Source organism: Puma concolor, chromosome A1, assembly GCF_028749965.1.
Source record: "Puma concolor isolate L17-30 chromosome A1, mPumCon1.1.hap2, whole genome shotgun sequence".
Taxonomy (NCBI): Eukaryota; Metazoa; Chordata; class Mammalia; order Carnivora; family Felidae; genus Puma; species Puma concolor.
Window position 1 is genome coordinate 194,466,330 of NC_141667.1, and position 15,720 is coordinate 194,482,049.

Below are 15,720 nucleotides of genomic sequence, written 5' to 3' on the forward strand. Positions count from 1 at the left end.
CTTCAGGGCTTTTTGTTCAGTACACAGCAGTATAATTCACATCCTCTCTCCTTCCAGAAAGTCTTTTTTTTTTTAACTATGCAAGAAAATATAACTTACTTCTTGAAATAATAAGCATATCAAGTTCAGATTACATATGCATAATTTTAATTCTTATTTATCTGCAGTTTGAAGACAATAAAGCACACAGGTAACAAAAATTACACCAAATCTTACCTTTGTAAGATAATCCACTTTTAAGTTGTCTATCATCATATTTTTCTGGGATAGTTCTATTTTCAGTAACTGAATATTATGAAGTAGTTCTTTACGTTCAATTAGTTGCTGGGTGATTTTAATTTTCCCATCTCGTTCTTCTGATGATGAAATATCGTCTGTAGGAATTGTTGTTTCTAGACTAATATCTTCAGATTCCAGAGAGCTAGAGATGTTCACCTTTTTTGATGCCTTGGCAATTTTTCGAGACATCTTTTTTATGGGTCAGTTTTCTTCTCCAGTTCTATTTCAATTTTCTGAGGATTAAAAATATTTATTTAAATGTACTCAAACATTCTTAATGGAAAGCATAAAGAATACTAAAGAGACACTAAGAATGCCTAAGTAATTATTAGACAATCTGGAGGACCCCTCGTTTAGGACAGATTAGTAAACTATGGCTCAAGTCAAACATTAAGCTCATTAAGCCTGACTATGAATTTGCGCTTGATGAGTAAAAAACCCTGGTCCTGGGGGCCGGAATCTTACTTGGAGGAAACAAAGAAATCTTGGACGTAAAGGATAAAAGCCATAAGTGTGTAGTACCCAGGAACACTATCAATAAAAGGAGCACGCATTCAAGATGAGATTAGCCACTTCTGAGTTGATCGGTGGAAGGTTATGTAGAAGTAGGATTTAGAGTAGTAAAAGGAAAAAAAAAAAAAAAAAACATGCAGGAATTAAGGTTGGCGAATATACCCAACATCAGAAGATAGTGGTCATTCGGCTGGGGCCAAGTCTTTCTGAATTTGAGTAGGACTCGCCCCACCTCTCATATACAAACACACATACGACCTTAATAATCGAGATTCCAGAGAATCCTCAAGTGTCAAAATGTGTCCGAAATTTACTCCACAATGAGGCAACACTGAAGACTTTTAAAGAATGGGAAGACAGTGAAATAAATACGTTTTAATAGACTTCCAGATAGAATAAAAACAAGAGTGTAGAAAAGAAAAATTCAAGTGTTTTAAATCGAATTTCTTACCCTTTCACAAGGGTTTTAGAAATTCTCGTGTTTTAATACTAAACGACATAGTAAGTTATTTACGGTACTACAGATATCAGCTTTTCTAAACTGAATGATCAGAAAAAAAAGATGTATGGAGGGGAAACGGCACCCCTCCTTTCAAAGGAAAGAGGGTAAAGAAAGGCGAAATCAGAGAGAGGCAGCATCTGGGTTACAAAGGACCAGCGCCTGGGACTGCCCACACGTGCGACAGTGAAGAAAAACCAAGCCTGGCAGCCTAGGATTCCCTACCCCGCGCGGGAAAGGGCGGGCCAGCGGCGCGCTACCTCGGAAGCTTCAAATTACTCCACGTCGAAGGCTGGACCAGCCACCCACCCACCGCGTCCGCTTCAAGGACCTGAAAGCGTCTCAGAACAGAAGCTCAAGTTGCAGCCCCTCAACGAGGAATCTCAGGTCGGAGACCGTTAGGACCCGTCACCAAGACAACCACTTCCGCGCCCCGAGGAGGACGGAGGAAGCGGCAGCGTACAGTCGCCGGAACTCAGACTGGTTCCACCCCGATGCGGGAAGCAACGCATGCTGGGAGCTGTGGTCCACAGGAAGGTCCCGCCTAGATCGTGATGGAAATGGCTCCGAGATCTGCCAATCCTCCCGAGCTTCTAGTTTTTGCCCAATCCTCGCAGCCCTCAGAGAGCCAACCAATGTCAGCCTCGACGTTTTCCCGCGAGAGGTATTTACTAATACCCTGGAGCGGGAAGGGGTGAACTTCGGGGTAAAGTACAGTCGTGCGGTAGGGCTTCTGCTTGTTACTCGTCGCCGGAAGAGCGCGGTAAGGGTCGGGATTCTGCGCTGCCAGCAAGATGCTCAAGTCCAAGACTTTCTTAAAAAAGACGCGGGCAGGTGGCGTGATGAAGATCGTGCGCGAGCATTACTTGCGGGACGACATCGGCTGCGGCGCGCCCGGGTGCGCGGCGTGCGGCGGTGCCCACGAGGGGCCGGTCCTCGAGCCGCAGCCCCTGGATCCGGCGAGCAGCCTGTGCCCCTGGCCGCACTACTTGCTTCCTGACACCAATGTGCTGCTGCATCAGGTGCGTCCGAGGGCGGGAGATCCGGGGTCTTTTCGGCATCACCAGGAGAAGGGGGTGTGACAGAATAGGGAAATTGAGGCCCAAGGAGGCGCGTCTTGGAAAAACATTACCTACTTAGGGAGAGGCAGACCCTTGCCTCCTGTCCCCCAGGCCAAGGTTCTTTTCTTTGTATTGTGGGGGTTTTTTGTGTGGGTTTTTTTTTTTTTTTTTGAGTTCTTGGAGTCATAAGAATTTTAGGTTATTTTTCTAACTCCTGGTGTCTCTTCTGCCTTAGATTTTAAGAGTCTGGAGGCCGGGGACCTGGGCTTCTGTGGCCTCCAGCCTGCGACTCCCAGGCAGCTTGTAAGTGCCTACGAATGAAAAACCATGTGGGCCAACGTATTTATTTATTAACGGTCTTAATTCTACGAAGTTTTGTATTTAGTCTGTTTAATATGTGCTATTCTCTAATAGACCCGAAGGGTTTTCTGTAGCAAAATAGCTCCTTAGTTTAACGTATATTTAGTGTTTGTTTTTTTAAATCGACACAGTTTTATGTTTGGCAGAAACAGCTTATCAGTGAACATAGGAAAGTTTAACTTTACTTATTTTTTCATTCTTTTAAGATCGATGTTCTTGAAGACCCAGCTATCAGGAATGTAATTGTACTGCAGACGGTTCTGCAAGAAGTGAGAAATCGGAGTGCTCCTGTATATAAACGAATCCGAGATGTGACTAATAACCAGGAGAAGCATTTCTATACGTTCACTAATGAGCACCATAGGTAGGGGAAATTTTTATGTTAATTACCAGAAAACCATACAATTGGCTAAATTTGGGGAAGAGTTCCTGCCAGTAACCGTGACATTGTCAGAAAACATGTGGTAAGTTTCATACTTACGGGAGTGTTATTTGATTGTTACACAATTGTACAGACATAATGCCCAGTGGACCTCACTAAGGTCATGTAGTCATTGATTAGTTCAAACCTAGAACTAAGGTCTCTGGACTCCTAGGCTGCAGTCAGTACTTTTGTTTCCAAAACGTTTTCATTTTGAGTTGGTTTTAGCATGAGTTGAGCAATAAGAATCTTGGAAGATGATGGGGTGCCTGGGTGGTTCAGTCGGTTAAGGACTGACTTTGGCTCAGGTCATGATCTCGTGGTCCGCGGGTTCGAGCCCAGCATCGGGCTCTGTGCTGACAGCTCAGAGCCTGGAGCCTGCTTCGGATTCTGTGTCTCCCTCTCTCTCTGCCCCTCCCTGGCTCGCGCTCAGTCTCTTCTCTCTCTCAAAAATAAAAACATTAAAAAATTTTTTTCAAAGAATCTTAGAAGATGAGATTTTCCTAGGTTCCTAGAATACTGTGTTATTTGATGTCAACATAGATTGATAAAATGTAAGAGTTTATGAAAGAGAGGTTTAACAATATAAAGCAGATTTATTAATGGGTTTTTAAAAGTTAAACTAATACCTTATAACTGATCACATTGAAGAAGATAAGGTTAAGAAACAGACTTCTTTGTTGTATTTCAGATTTACACCCTTTCAACATAAGGGTGTGAAAATAAATTGCTACTTCTCCCCCCCATTTATTGTTATTTGTTTTGTTACATAAATAATCTGGGTTGACGTATAGTATACTTTTACTACATTAAGGCTTCTCAACCTTCCTTAGCACTGTTGACATTTTGGACTGAATAATTATTGTGAATAGGCTGTCTTTTACATCATAGGATGTTTAGCAGTATCTTGTGCTTCTACATGCCTGTAGTGACCCCCAGTCCCCCTCTATTCACAGAGTTGTAACAACCCAGAATGTTTCCAGACATTGTCAAATGTTCCTGGGCAGCAAAATCACCCTCAGTAGATTAGACGGTAGAATTCTGGTCATGAAATCTCATCGGAATATGCATATTTGAAAATACTTAATTTCTCAATTTTCTCTTATTTATTTATTTTTTTAAATTTATATTCAAGTTAGTTAACACACAGTGTAGTCCTGGCTTCAGGAGTAGAACCCAGTGGTTCATCTCTTACATATGACACCCAGCACTCATCCCCAAAAATGTTCTCCTTAATGCCCATCAACCATTTAACCCACCCCTCCAGCAACCCTCAGTTTGTTCTCTGTATTTAAAATTTTCTTATGGTTTGCCTCCCTCTGTTTTCATCTTGTTTTTTTTTTCCTTCTCTTTATTTTTATAGCGCCAATTTAGGTATTATTCTTGTAAAAATCATTGGTAAAGCACTTGTAGTCATCTTATTCTTAGCTTTTTGAAATTCAGAAAATTTACTTGTTTTTCAGTGCAGAAAGACCAAGTTTTTGTGGAGCATTATCATCAGATTCTTCATCAGAGGTTAGCAGTTTTTCTGCCTAAGTGCAATGAATATAGCTTAGCAATACTGGAGTTGGTGGGAAGAATCTTAGGACACTTGGGCAAATCTCATCCAAGATTCTATTGCTCAAGTCAAGCTAAAACCAATTCAGAAATTAACGATTGTGTCTAACTGATAAGCTTAAAGCAGTAGCAGGGGCATTTAATGGTGAGGAATGAAGCAGTTCTAAAAACTATTAATACAAGTCTAAGATCCTAAAATTGAATCTATTACTTGTAAGTACTAAAAGTTTTGCACTAAATTTTGTTATTTAAATTTGGCTTTGAAAAGCAATTTCAGGGGCGCCTGGGTGGCGCAGTCGGTTAAGCGTCCGACTTCAGCCAGGTCACGATCTCATGGTCCTTGAGTTCGAGCCCCGCGTCAGGCTCTGGGCTGATGGCTCAGAGCCTGGAGCCTGTTTCTGATTCTGTGTCTCCCTCTCTCTCTGCCCCTCCCCCGTTCATGCTCTGTCTCTCTCTGTCCCAAAAATAAATAAACGTTGAAAAAAAATTAAAAAAAAAAAAAAAAGAAAAGCAATTTTAAGGAAGTAAGTATGCCAACATATTTGGGAATTTAGAGTGGATAGACTAGGAAGGAATATGCAGTCATTATTTGTATGTGGTCTTTCAGTCTTTAGATAACCTCTTCCATTTTATTAAGTGCTTACTGTTGGTAATTTGTATGTGTTGTGTGTTTAATGACTGTAGAATCATATGATTAGAACATCCTCTTTGTAGCTTTTGAGAATTACTGTTAATTTATACTTCAGATAATATCTTATCAAACCTGCAAAGTTTTATTATAGTTTTTACAATAAATTATTATTTCAGATCTCAACCCAAAATATAAATTCTGCTCTTGAATATTTTTTTGTGAAATAAAATTGTTTTAGCCTTCTTATAGTTTCATTAATAACATGATTGTCTTATTTTTCAAGCCATCATTGTCTTAAAAAGTATAAGGTTCTCATATATTTCCTGAGGCATGAATCTGAATGCACTCAAGAGGAAAATACGTACCATGGACTTTTAAGTTTAGCATATATGTCCTAAGACTTTATATATTATTTCTATTGATTTTCATTTACTTCATTTTTTCCTTTGTATTTAGAGAAACTTATGTAGAACAGGAACAGGGAGAAAATGCTAATGACAGAAATGATAGAGCTATTCGAGTAGCAGCAAAATGGTACAATGAACATTTGAAGAAAATGTCAGCAGAGAATCACCTGCAAGTTATTTTCATAACAAATGACAAGAAAAACAAAGAAAAAGCCATAGAAGAAGGAATACCAGCTTTCACTTGTAAGTCTAAATGTAGAAACTGTTAATTTTTTTTTTTTTAGTTTATCTGTTTTTTGTTTTTTGTTTTTTAAAAATTTTTTTTAATGTTTATTTTTGAGAGAGAGAGAGAGAGAGAGAGAGAGAGAGAGCGGGGGAGGGGCGGAGAGAGAGAGGGAGACACAGAATCCAAAGCAGGCTCCAGGCTCTGAGCTGTCAGCACAGAACCTGACGCGGGACTCGAACTCACAAATTGCGAGATCTTGACCTGAGCCGAAGTCAGACGCTTAACTGACTGAGCCACCCAGGCGCCTCTCATCATTTGGTTTTGAGAGAGGGAGAGCACATGCCAGTGGAGGAAGGGCAGAGAGAGAGGGAGACCCCAAGCAGGCTCAGCACTGTCAGTGCAGAGAGTCCAATGCAGAGCTCAAACCCACAAACTGTGAGATCATGACCTGAGCTGAAATCGAGTGAGACACGTAACCAGCTGAGCCAGTCAGATGCCCTGAAGCTGTTAATTTTTATAGGCATTTGCAAATATGAACTACCATCAGACCCTTGGTCAGATGGTCACTTGAATATTTAATATTTTCATGTTTCTATATAACTTCATGTGATATTTTGCATTTTTAAATTTCTCAGCATTTCTCAGCCAAGTAAATTGTGGTGGCCAGTGGCTGGTAACTTTCCCCATCACCCTTTGTACTTGGTTTTGCAATAAAAACTCATAGATGTGCTTAACCTGATATTTCTGCTTAGACATGACTATATCAACAGATGCAGGTTTAAAAAAGAATTGATGTAATATAAACAACATTATTCATGTTTTCTTATCTAAAAAAAATCACTTGATTTTATTGAGAACAACAAAACTTACTTTTCAGGTGAAGAATATGTAAAGAGCCTAACTGCTAACCCAGAACTCATAGATCGTCTTGCTTGTTTGTCTGAAGAAGGGGTAAGTTTGAGTTTGTTCTATTTTGTTTTTGAAAAGTGAAAGTATTAAAATGGCCACTTTGGGATATTAGATTTACAGTTAAACAAATTTAAAAATTGGAATATCAGTAGGTAAGCTGGAATTCATTAGGAGCTGGGTTATAAACAAGAGTGACTATAATAGGCTTATTAAAATAACATTAAAAAAAAATTTTTTAATGTTTGTTATTTCTGAGAGGGAAAGAGAGAGCGGGGGAGGAGCAGAGAGAGAGAGGGAGACAGAGGATCCAAAGCAGGCTCTGTGCTAACAGCAGAGAGCCTGATGGGGGCTTGAACTCACGAACCTTGAGATCATGACCTGAGCCGAAGTCTGATGCCCAACCAACTGAGCCACCCAGATGCCCCCGAAAATGCCATTCTTAAAGAAAGACTTTCTAAACTAGCACTGTTCATTAATACACTCTCAGCAACCTGAGTAGGACCTGTCACATGGTGGCACCATTAGAATGAATGGATAAAGGAATCCATAGCTGGTTTGTGAATAAGGCATAAGTATTTGACCAATAAGGAAGTAGTGTGCAGTGCAGACAGAGAGCATAAAGCTGTAGCATTAGTCCTGAAGGAAGAAGGGAAGGAACCGTAAGAGATAGCACAGGAAGGGTAGGGGCCATCTAACGAAGGTCTAGAATTCATTCTGTAGGTCAGTGATTTTTAAACTATCTTATTCTAAAGGACTGCTATGAAGAGAAAGATAGCAGATAGGATTCTGGGCTTCCTACCTCATAAAGGCAGGCTGAAAGAAATTAAGAGTATATGAGAGTGTGCCTGGGAGGAATGGGGGAGAATGGTCAGAAATGTTATTCATTGGAAAGACCATTCTGATTCCAATTTGTAAGATGATGCATTGTATCAAGGGCAAAGTTAGAGGCAGAAAGAGGAATAAAGGGATTCCTACAATAGTGGGATATGGGAGAGCATGCTGAGTGAATCAGTGAACCTCATGGGCACTCACTTCCTTATATGTAAGGTAGATTTAGCAATGACTTCGTAGCATGGTTATAAGAGTCAAGTGAAATAACAGTATTAATAAATTCTTATTTCATTGCATGGCACACAGCTACGGTAAATGTAAATGGCAACTATTGTTATTATAGAAATTTTATATGATTTTATATGATAGGACATTAGACAGACATCCAGTCTTTCCTTCACCCTGCTTATCTTCAATCATGATTATTTTACAAAACTAAAAGGAAGTGAGAAAATAAAAGGTGGGCTTGAATTTTTTTTTTTTTAGAATATAGATTCAGAGACTGCTCTAACAGGTAGCCACTAGTTGCATCTGGCTGTTTAAGTTTAATTCAGATTTAAATCAGTTTAAATCTCAGTTGCATTACTCACCTTAGAAGTGCTCACACTTGTGTCCCATGGCTACCATATTGGAGATCACAGAAAGCCTATTCCTATCTCAAAGTTGTTTTGGATAGCACTGGTCTAGAAAGAGAAAGAAGTAGTCTAACATTGGTAATGTATAATATTTGATCAAGGATTGTTTTAAGGTTAGTGTAGGATAGGGTGAAATTCCAGCCAGTTCTGTTGTAATACAACATGTATATTCAAGTTCACTGTGTCATGCAAATTCATGTATTAAAGGCAGCAGAGCTAACGGGAAAATGAGGTTGGGGCACACTCAAAAACTGAGTGAAGTGGTGTAAAGAGAGTTATCTAAATTTGGACAAAAAGTTGTTAGGTACGTGAAGATGATGTGGAATCTGAGGTAACAGACGTTGGAGAGGTGAGTGTGTTTTGCGGGTTCCTGAGCAGCTTTGTTCAGCTAGCTGCAGTTTCCTGTGTTCACCCAGTATCTTTTAATATGTTAGTTGCATCAGAACCCATTCATGTTTTCAAAACAAGCATAGGAGAACTGACTGTACTCAGTACCTAATCCAGATTTGTGATGTCAAGGCTTCCTGGTGCAAGTAATGTCTAAGCTGAGATGTAAAGGATACTAATTAAGCAAATTTGCTTTAAGACAGGGACGTTTTAGTTGAATTATGTTAGGGCATTAACCATGTTAGTAACTGGGGAAGAGCATTTCTTACAGAAGAAGGCTAGCAAGTTCAAAGGCTCTGAGGTTAGAATAAGTTGGCAAGATCCAGAGACAGTGAAAAGTGTGCCTAGGATAGAGTAAGCAAGGGAGAAAATGTTACAAATGAAGTGAACAATAAGGCAGGGACCAGATCACATAGGATTTAATGAGTCATGGTGAACACCTTAGATTTTAGTCCATGAGTGCTGGACAGAGGTTGAATGGGAGAATAATAAGATCCATCTGGCTGCTCTAAGAGAACAGATTAGAAGCAGGGTCCTCTAGTCAGGATATTTTAGGACTCGGCAGGGTAGAAAATTGGACCATGGTAGTAGCAGTTAAGGTAGTGGGAAGTAGTCAGATATTGGGTATATGTTACAGATAGATGTTTTAGGACTTGGTGTAGATTGGTTGGGGCTATGAAAAATATGGATGACCTTAGGTGTTTGACCTGAGCAACTAGGTGGCTAGTATTGCTTTATTTACACAGGTTGAAGGGAGCGAGTGAGATTGAGTGAAAAATCAGAGGTACGATTTCAGACATTTAAGTTTGAGGTAACTGTTAGAGCTGTCGGGCTTTATGGTATGAGCAGTTGGATATGCAAATCTGTAGCCCTTGAGAGAGTTTAGGACTAGACATACAGACATACTAGAGAGATGAATGTGGATCTCATCAACATACAGGTGGCGTATAAAGCCACAAGACCAAATGAGAATATGTGAGGCCAGGATTGGCATAGACGACTTTTTTTTTTAAATAGGTTTGTTGAAGTATAAGTCCCATACCATGCAACCCATCTATTTAAGACGTACATTTTTTAGTATAGTTACAAGATTGTGCAGCCATCACCAGAATCCAATTTTAGAACATTGTCTTCTCTTCCAAAATAAATCCATATCCATTACCACTCGATCTCAGTCTGTCCCTGAAATGCCTTTGCTTTAGCCCCACCCAACTGCTAACCTATCTCTGTAAGCTGTCCCATTTCATATAAATGGAGTAATGTAAAATGTGGTCTTTCTTGACCACTTTTGTTTCTCTTTGATACATAGTTAGGTATGTGCAAGTGGACTTGCTTCATCATATGGTAATTTTACGTTTAACTTTTTGACGATCTGCTAGACTGTTTCCCAGTGTGTGCCACAGTTTACATTTCTCCCAGCAGTGTATGAGAGTTCCAGTTTCTCCATATTCTCGTCAGTACATGTTGTCTATCTTTTTCATTATAGCCATTTTAAAGAGTGTCAAGTGATACCTCATTGAGGTTTTGATTTAATTTGCATTTCCTTAATAACAGGGTGCTGAACAATTTTCATGAGCTTATTGGCCATTTGTATATTATGTGTAATATATTTTTTAATTTATATATGTGCGTGTACATGTCTATTCAAATGCTTTGCTTGATTTTTAGTTGGGTTGGCTTTTTATTACCGAGTCATAAAGGTTCTTTTTTATAATCTGGATACAAGTTTCTTATCAGGTACATGATCTGCAAATATTTTCTCCCTGGCAAGCTTTTTTGGTAAAGGATCAGATTGTGGATTTTTTTTTAGCTTTGCAGGCTATATGGTCTCTCTCACAAATTCTGCTGTTGTAGCATGAGAGCAACTATCAATAATAGATAAATGAGTGAGCCTGGGTGTGTTCCAATGAAATGTAATTTACCAGAACCAGGCAGCGGGTTGGACTTGGTGCGTGGGCCGTAGTTGGAGCGGCCCTGATATAAGGAAATGAGCGTAGGCTGAACAGAGAAGAGGTCCAAGAGCCCTTGGGCTCTCTAAGAAGAAGTCAGAAACATGAGGGGAACCAGTAAATGAGATACAAGAGGAAAAGCAGGTGAGTGTGAAGTTCTTGGAAGCCCAGTACAGAAAACGTTTCAAGGAGGAGGGGGTGATCATTGTGTCAAATGTTGCTAAGTCAAATTCATGGGAACTGATGATTGGATTTAGCGTAATGACATTTGTGGGGGTGAGAGGTACTATCCAGAGTAGTTTTGACAGTCGGGAGGCAGAAGTTTGACTAGAATAGGTGAAAAAAATGGGAAGAGGGGGATTACAGTATTACAACACTTCTGATGCTGCCATGGGAAGGAGAGAAAAGGGGTGGTTTTTGGAGAGTAAGAGGGGTCAAGAGGTTTTGTTGGTATTGTTTTAGGTGGGAAGAAATGACACGATGGGAGGAAATGATCTGAGAATAAATACGGATAAAGAAGAAAAGAGACTGTAACCAAGTCTTGGGACAGTCCCAACATTTAGTGATCAGGAAAAGGAGAATGCACAGAGGAGCCTAAGTAGGAGCTGCCAGAGAACTGTGACAAACCCAAGGAAGGATGATTTGGATGCTAAAGGGTCTCAGGGAAGGAAAGGTCATTTGAAGAAGTCTTGGTCAGACTGAGAATGGAGCACTGAAGTAGCTGAGACAATATATTATTAGCGACCTCAACAGTAATGGCTTTCGTTGACTGACAGTGAAACTTGATTATAATGGATTCCTGAGGGTGCGGGTGAAGAAGGAGATACACAGCAATTACAGATAATGCTTTGGTGGCATACTGGTGTCAAGTGGAACAGAGGGTCAGGCCAGAGAACCTAAAATTAATTAACTATATTTACTAGGTTATTCCAAGTTGATATGATGGTACGAATGTTGTAGTGGGGGTAGGGGGGGAGTTTGACCCTAGAGAGGAGATCATCACAGGACAGAGTCCTTGAATGGAGCAGAGGAGATAGTAGCGCCCAACCAAAAGAACAGAATCATTCTATTCATTGTCACAAGAGAGAAATCTGAGGTTTTGGTATCGATCAGGTAGGTGGACAGATGCAGTGGTTGGAGGATGAGGTAGGTCTCTAGTGACTGCTTTTGATTCTCAGTATGGAGATTGAAGTCACTCATCTGAGTGAGGCAGGAAAACAGGGAAATGGGAGAGTTAAAGAAAAAAGGAGAAGGAATAAAGTTATCTCCTTGGAAGGTGGAAAATTGTGGGAGATGAAAAGGGTAGTTAAAGGAGCCAAGCAGTGCGGGTTTTGGATGTTGAGGTCTCTAAGAATCCTAACAGGTGTTGTGGCAAACTTGAAGCACTTCCTGACCTGCTTCTATCTTATTTCTTAACTATTTAACATGTCCAAAATAGAAACAGCTTTTCTTGTTCTTTTCTTGTAAATGCACTCTGTTCATGGAACTGAGCCTTCAAAAACACTTTACTTACCTACCCACTCATCTGACCTGCTAACTACACACCTTCATTTTGGGAGGCCTGGTGTGGGAGGAAGGGACACGCAGAATTTATTAGTGACATCTGTGGCTAAACGCCTGATTGTAATGAAATTGAAATATTTGTGTAAGTTGCCCTAAGAATAGAAAGAATTTTTTTCTTACTGTGCTATATATACTGGAGCTGTATATTCCATAATGTGGAAGGTCTTTTAAAAACAATACCTGATAGTGATAATAATAGTTGTGTATGGAGCGTGTGGAAGATTCACATACTAACCACATCTTTTGGTTTGCTTATTTCACAGAATGAAATAGAAAGTGGAAGAATAATATTTTCAGAGCATCTTCCTTTAAGTAAGCTGCAACAGGGCATAAAATCTGGTACATACCTTCAGGGAACATTTAGAGCCAGCAGGGAAAATTACTTAGAAGCTACACTATGGGTTCATGGAGATGATGAAGAAAATAAAGAGGCAAGTGTTGTGTACATAAATTCCATATGCAGTAAAATAGTTTTTGTTCATGATTTCTTTCATCAGTGTTTAAAATTTTGTATGAGAATTTAAATTTACCCTTCAAAGTGTATCAGCTTAAAGGCAGCTATGTGAGAGATCATAGATGATAGAATGAATTACTATTTTAGGAAACTTCTTATTGAAGAAAAGAACTTTTTATTTAGCCATTTTTAAGAAAATGAAAATTTAATCAAAAGGTAGGCTGCGCCTGTTTTCTGAATGATGGCTAGTTATGTGACATGCTGTTTACATAACAGAGAATTGCTCCAGAGGGCTTCACACACTTTAAAGCAAATAGTAATCATTTTTGGGTGCTCTCTATTTGCCAGGTAGTCTTTTAGATGCTTTGAATGCCGCATTTCCCTTAATTTCCACCTGTGCTTATGAAAGCAGGTACTCTTTTTCATGCTACCTGTCTGTACTCTGAGATTTAGATTAAGAAATTGTCCCAAGATCTTTTGGTACTAAAGTAAGAGTTATTTATGGTGGAGCCATGAACACAGCCCCTACTTTCTGACATGTATTCTCAACTTGATATTGAGAAATTGAGAGGACAGAGTAAAGGGACACTATAGAAGAGGAAAAAAATATAAAGGAGAACTGGAGATACGTCGAAACATTCAGGATATCTCTTCTGTTAGGCAGCCTTCCCATTCTTATATTGTCATTAAAAATATCTGGACACATGTCATTTGCTGTTTTACACAGATAATCTTACAGGGACTTAAACATTTAAACCGAGCTGTTCATGAAGATATTGTGGCTGTAGAGCTTCTTCCGAAGAATCAGTGGGTGGCACCATCTTCTGTGGTTTTACATGATGAAGGGCAAAATGAAGATGATCTGGAAAAAGAAGAGGAGAGAGAACGCATTGTATGAAACCAAGCAGGTTTATCTTTTGTCTGTGTAGCTTTGTTTTGAAGTTCACTTATGTTTTAGCTTTGGAGAAAATGAAACAAGTTTCACTGCTTTCAGATTTACTGATTAAGATTATAGTTCTGTGCGTTTAATACATTTTATACACATAGTTGATTATTTTCCCTGTTAAGTATTTAAATAGTTTTCTTTTCAACGTTTATTTATTTTTGGGACAGAGAGAGACAGAGCATGAAGGGGGGAGGGGCAGAGAGAGAGGGAGTCACAGAATCGGAAGCAGGCTCCAGGCTCTGAGCCATCAGCCCAGAGCCTGACGCGGGGCTCGAACTCACGGACCGCGAGATCGTGACCTGGCTCAAGTCGGACGCTTAACCGACTGTGCCACCCGGGCGCCCCAATAGTTTTCTTTTCAATTAATATCTTAGTTTGCTCAAATAAATGGGTTTAAATGCAAAACGACTGTAACTTGCTTATGAAACTTTAATTTTGCCATTCAGTTACATGATCTGTCTGAATTAGTGAGGCTTGAGTAAATACAAATTTGAAATTTTCTGAGTTGCTTTTAAGTAATATTAAAATCCCATCATCATAATAGATGTACCTATAGGCCCTCACATAAAGGTCTTTTAATTCCTTCTCTGTTACCATATTTACTGTGAAGAGAATGCTTTCACTCATTTCTCATGATCTAAAGTCTACCTGATAGGACTCATTTATTTCTGTATTTTAGAATTATAATAACACAAATAGTTGAAATTCACATGTTAGTAGTTCTTTTTCTATGAATTATTTTCAGTGTTCTAGAGTTTTGCTGTTAACATCCTTGCAGAGTCCAGGCCATAGTTGAAAGACCGTAAAATCCCTCAGCTATTTCTTTTTTTTTTTTTTTAATTTTTTTTTCAACGTTTATTTATTTTTGGGACAGAGAGAGACAGAGCATGAACGGGGGAGGGGCAGAGAGAGAGGGAGACACAGAATCGGAAACAGGCTCCAGGCTCTGAGCCATCAGCCCAGAGCCTGACGCGGGGCTTGAACTCACGGACCGCGAGATCGTGACCTGGCTGAAGTCGGACGCTTAACCGACTGCCCTCAGCTATTTCTAAAAAATACTGTTTATTTAGGTTTTTATTTTAGATCAGGAAGAACCTCTAAAGGTATATCTCTTTGTAATGAATTAATAGTTGCCACGTAGTTATTTAGCGCAAACTGCTACTAAAATCCTAGTCTGTTAATTCCCAGACCTGTGTGTGTGTGTGTGTGTGTGTGTGTGTGTGTGTGTGCGTGTGTGTGTGTATGTCAGTAAATCCTCGTATTAAAACTGAAGAGTTGAGGGGTGCCTGGGTGGCTCAGGTGGTTATGCATCTGACTCTTGATCTCAGCTCAGGTCTTGATCTAAGGGTCGTAAGTTCAAGCCCTGCGTTGGGCTCCATGCTGGACATGGATCCTATAAATGTGTGTGTGTGTGTGTGTATGTGTATGTGTGTGTCTATAAACTGAAGAGTTGAGTTCTAACGTATTCAGTTATATTTATATTTTTTCTTTGTTTTTTGATTGTTTTTATAGTGCTTTATTATTATGGAACTATTTCCATGGTTTGGTTTAGCATGTTCTCAGAATTTTGAGGCATCAAGATTCTGTAGCTCTATGTCATAATTTACTGCCTGAAAGTATTAATATTCATATTCATATTCTGATTTTGAAGAGAAATTGTCTCATTATACTTGGAGGAAAATAACTTGAATATTTTTATTTTTAAATCTCAGCTTAAGACTGCTGTAAATGAAAAAATGTTAAAGCCTACAGGTAGAGTTGTAGGAATAATAAAAAGAAATTGGAGACCATATTGTGGCATGCTTTCCAAGTCTGATATTAAAGAGGTGAGTAAAGACTATGTTAATGTAATTAGAAGTAATACCCATTAAAAGAACTTAGAAGCCTCCCCATGCCCTTATCCTCAAATTTGTATGTCTGTATGTAAAATCTACTGTCCTGATTTTCTTTAGTCAAGAAGACATCTGTTTACCCCTGCTGATAAGAGAATCCCTAGAATTCGAATAGAAACCAGACAGGCTTCTACATTAGAAGGAAGGAGAATTATTGTTGCTATTGATGGTTGGCCCAGAAATTCCAGATATCCAAACGT

At 39.4% G+C, this 15,720-nt stretch overlaps 2 protein-coding genes across 8 annotated transcripts in view; one reads left to right on the forward strand and one right to left on the reverse strand.

Annotated features, from left to right (window-relative positions):
• Positions 1–1,752, reverse strand: part of PIBF1 (progesterone immunomodulatory binding factor 1) — a 214,689-nt gene extending 212,937 nt beyond the window's left edge. For 3 of the 5 annotated variants that reach the window (XR_015252640.1, XM_086710681.1, XM_086710689.1), the window contains exons 1-2: positions 1,552–1,751; positions 217–512 (exon numbers count right to left, since the gene is read on the reverse strand). Coding sequence is in view for 4 of the 5 variants with exons in the window: in XM_086710681.1 (XP_086566807.1) it covers positions 217–468 (252 nt within the window). In the remaining variant the exon portion in view is untranslated. Of the gene's footprint in view, positions 1–216; positions 513–1,551 lie in introns of all 5 variants that reach the window. The other 2 variants (XM_086710673.1, XM_086710666.1) reach the window with 2 other exon arrangements.
• Positions 1,753–2,012: 260 nt separating this feature from the next.
• The window catches only part of DIS3 (DIS3 exosome endoribonuclease and 3'-5' exoribonuclease), a 29,289-nt gene continuing 15,581 nt past the window's right edge, over positions 2,013–15,720 (forward strand). The window contains exons 1-8 of one of the 3 annotated variants that reach the window (XM_025924118.2): positions 2,013–2,313; positions 2,588–2,655; positions 5,778–5,971; positions 6,832–6,905; positions 12,492–12,659; positions 13,410–13,574; positions 15,341–15,454; positions 15,581–15,718. In XM_025924118.2, coding sequence (XP_025779903.1) covers positions 2,086–2,313; positions 2,588–2,655; positions 5,778–5,971; positions 6,832–6,905; positions 12,492–12,659; positions 13,410–13,574; positions 15,341–15,454; positions 15,581–15,718 — 1,149 coding nt within the window. In that variant the 5' untranslated portion in view covers positions 2,013–2,085. Of the gene's footprint in view, positions 2,314–2,587; positions 2,656–2,918; positions 3,077–5,777; positions 5,972–6,831; positions 6,906–12,491; positions 12,660–13,409; positions 13,575–15,340; positions 15,455–15,580; positions 15,719–15,720 lie in introns of those variants that run through there. The other 2 variants (XM_025924117.2, XM_086710625.1) reach the window with 2 other exon arrangements.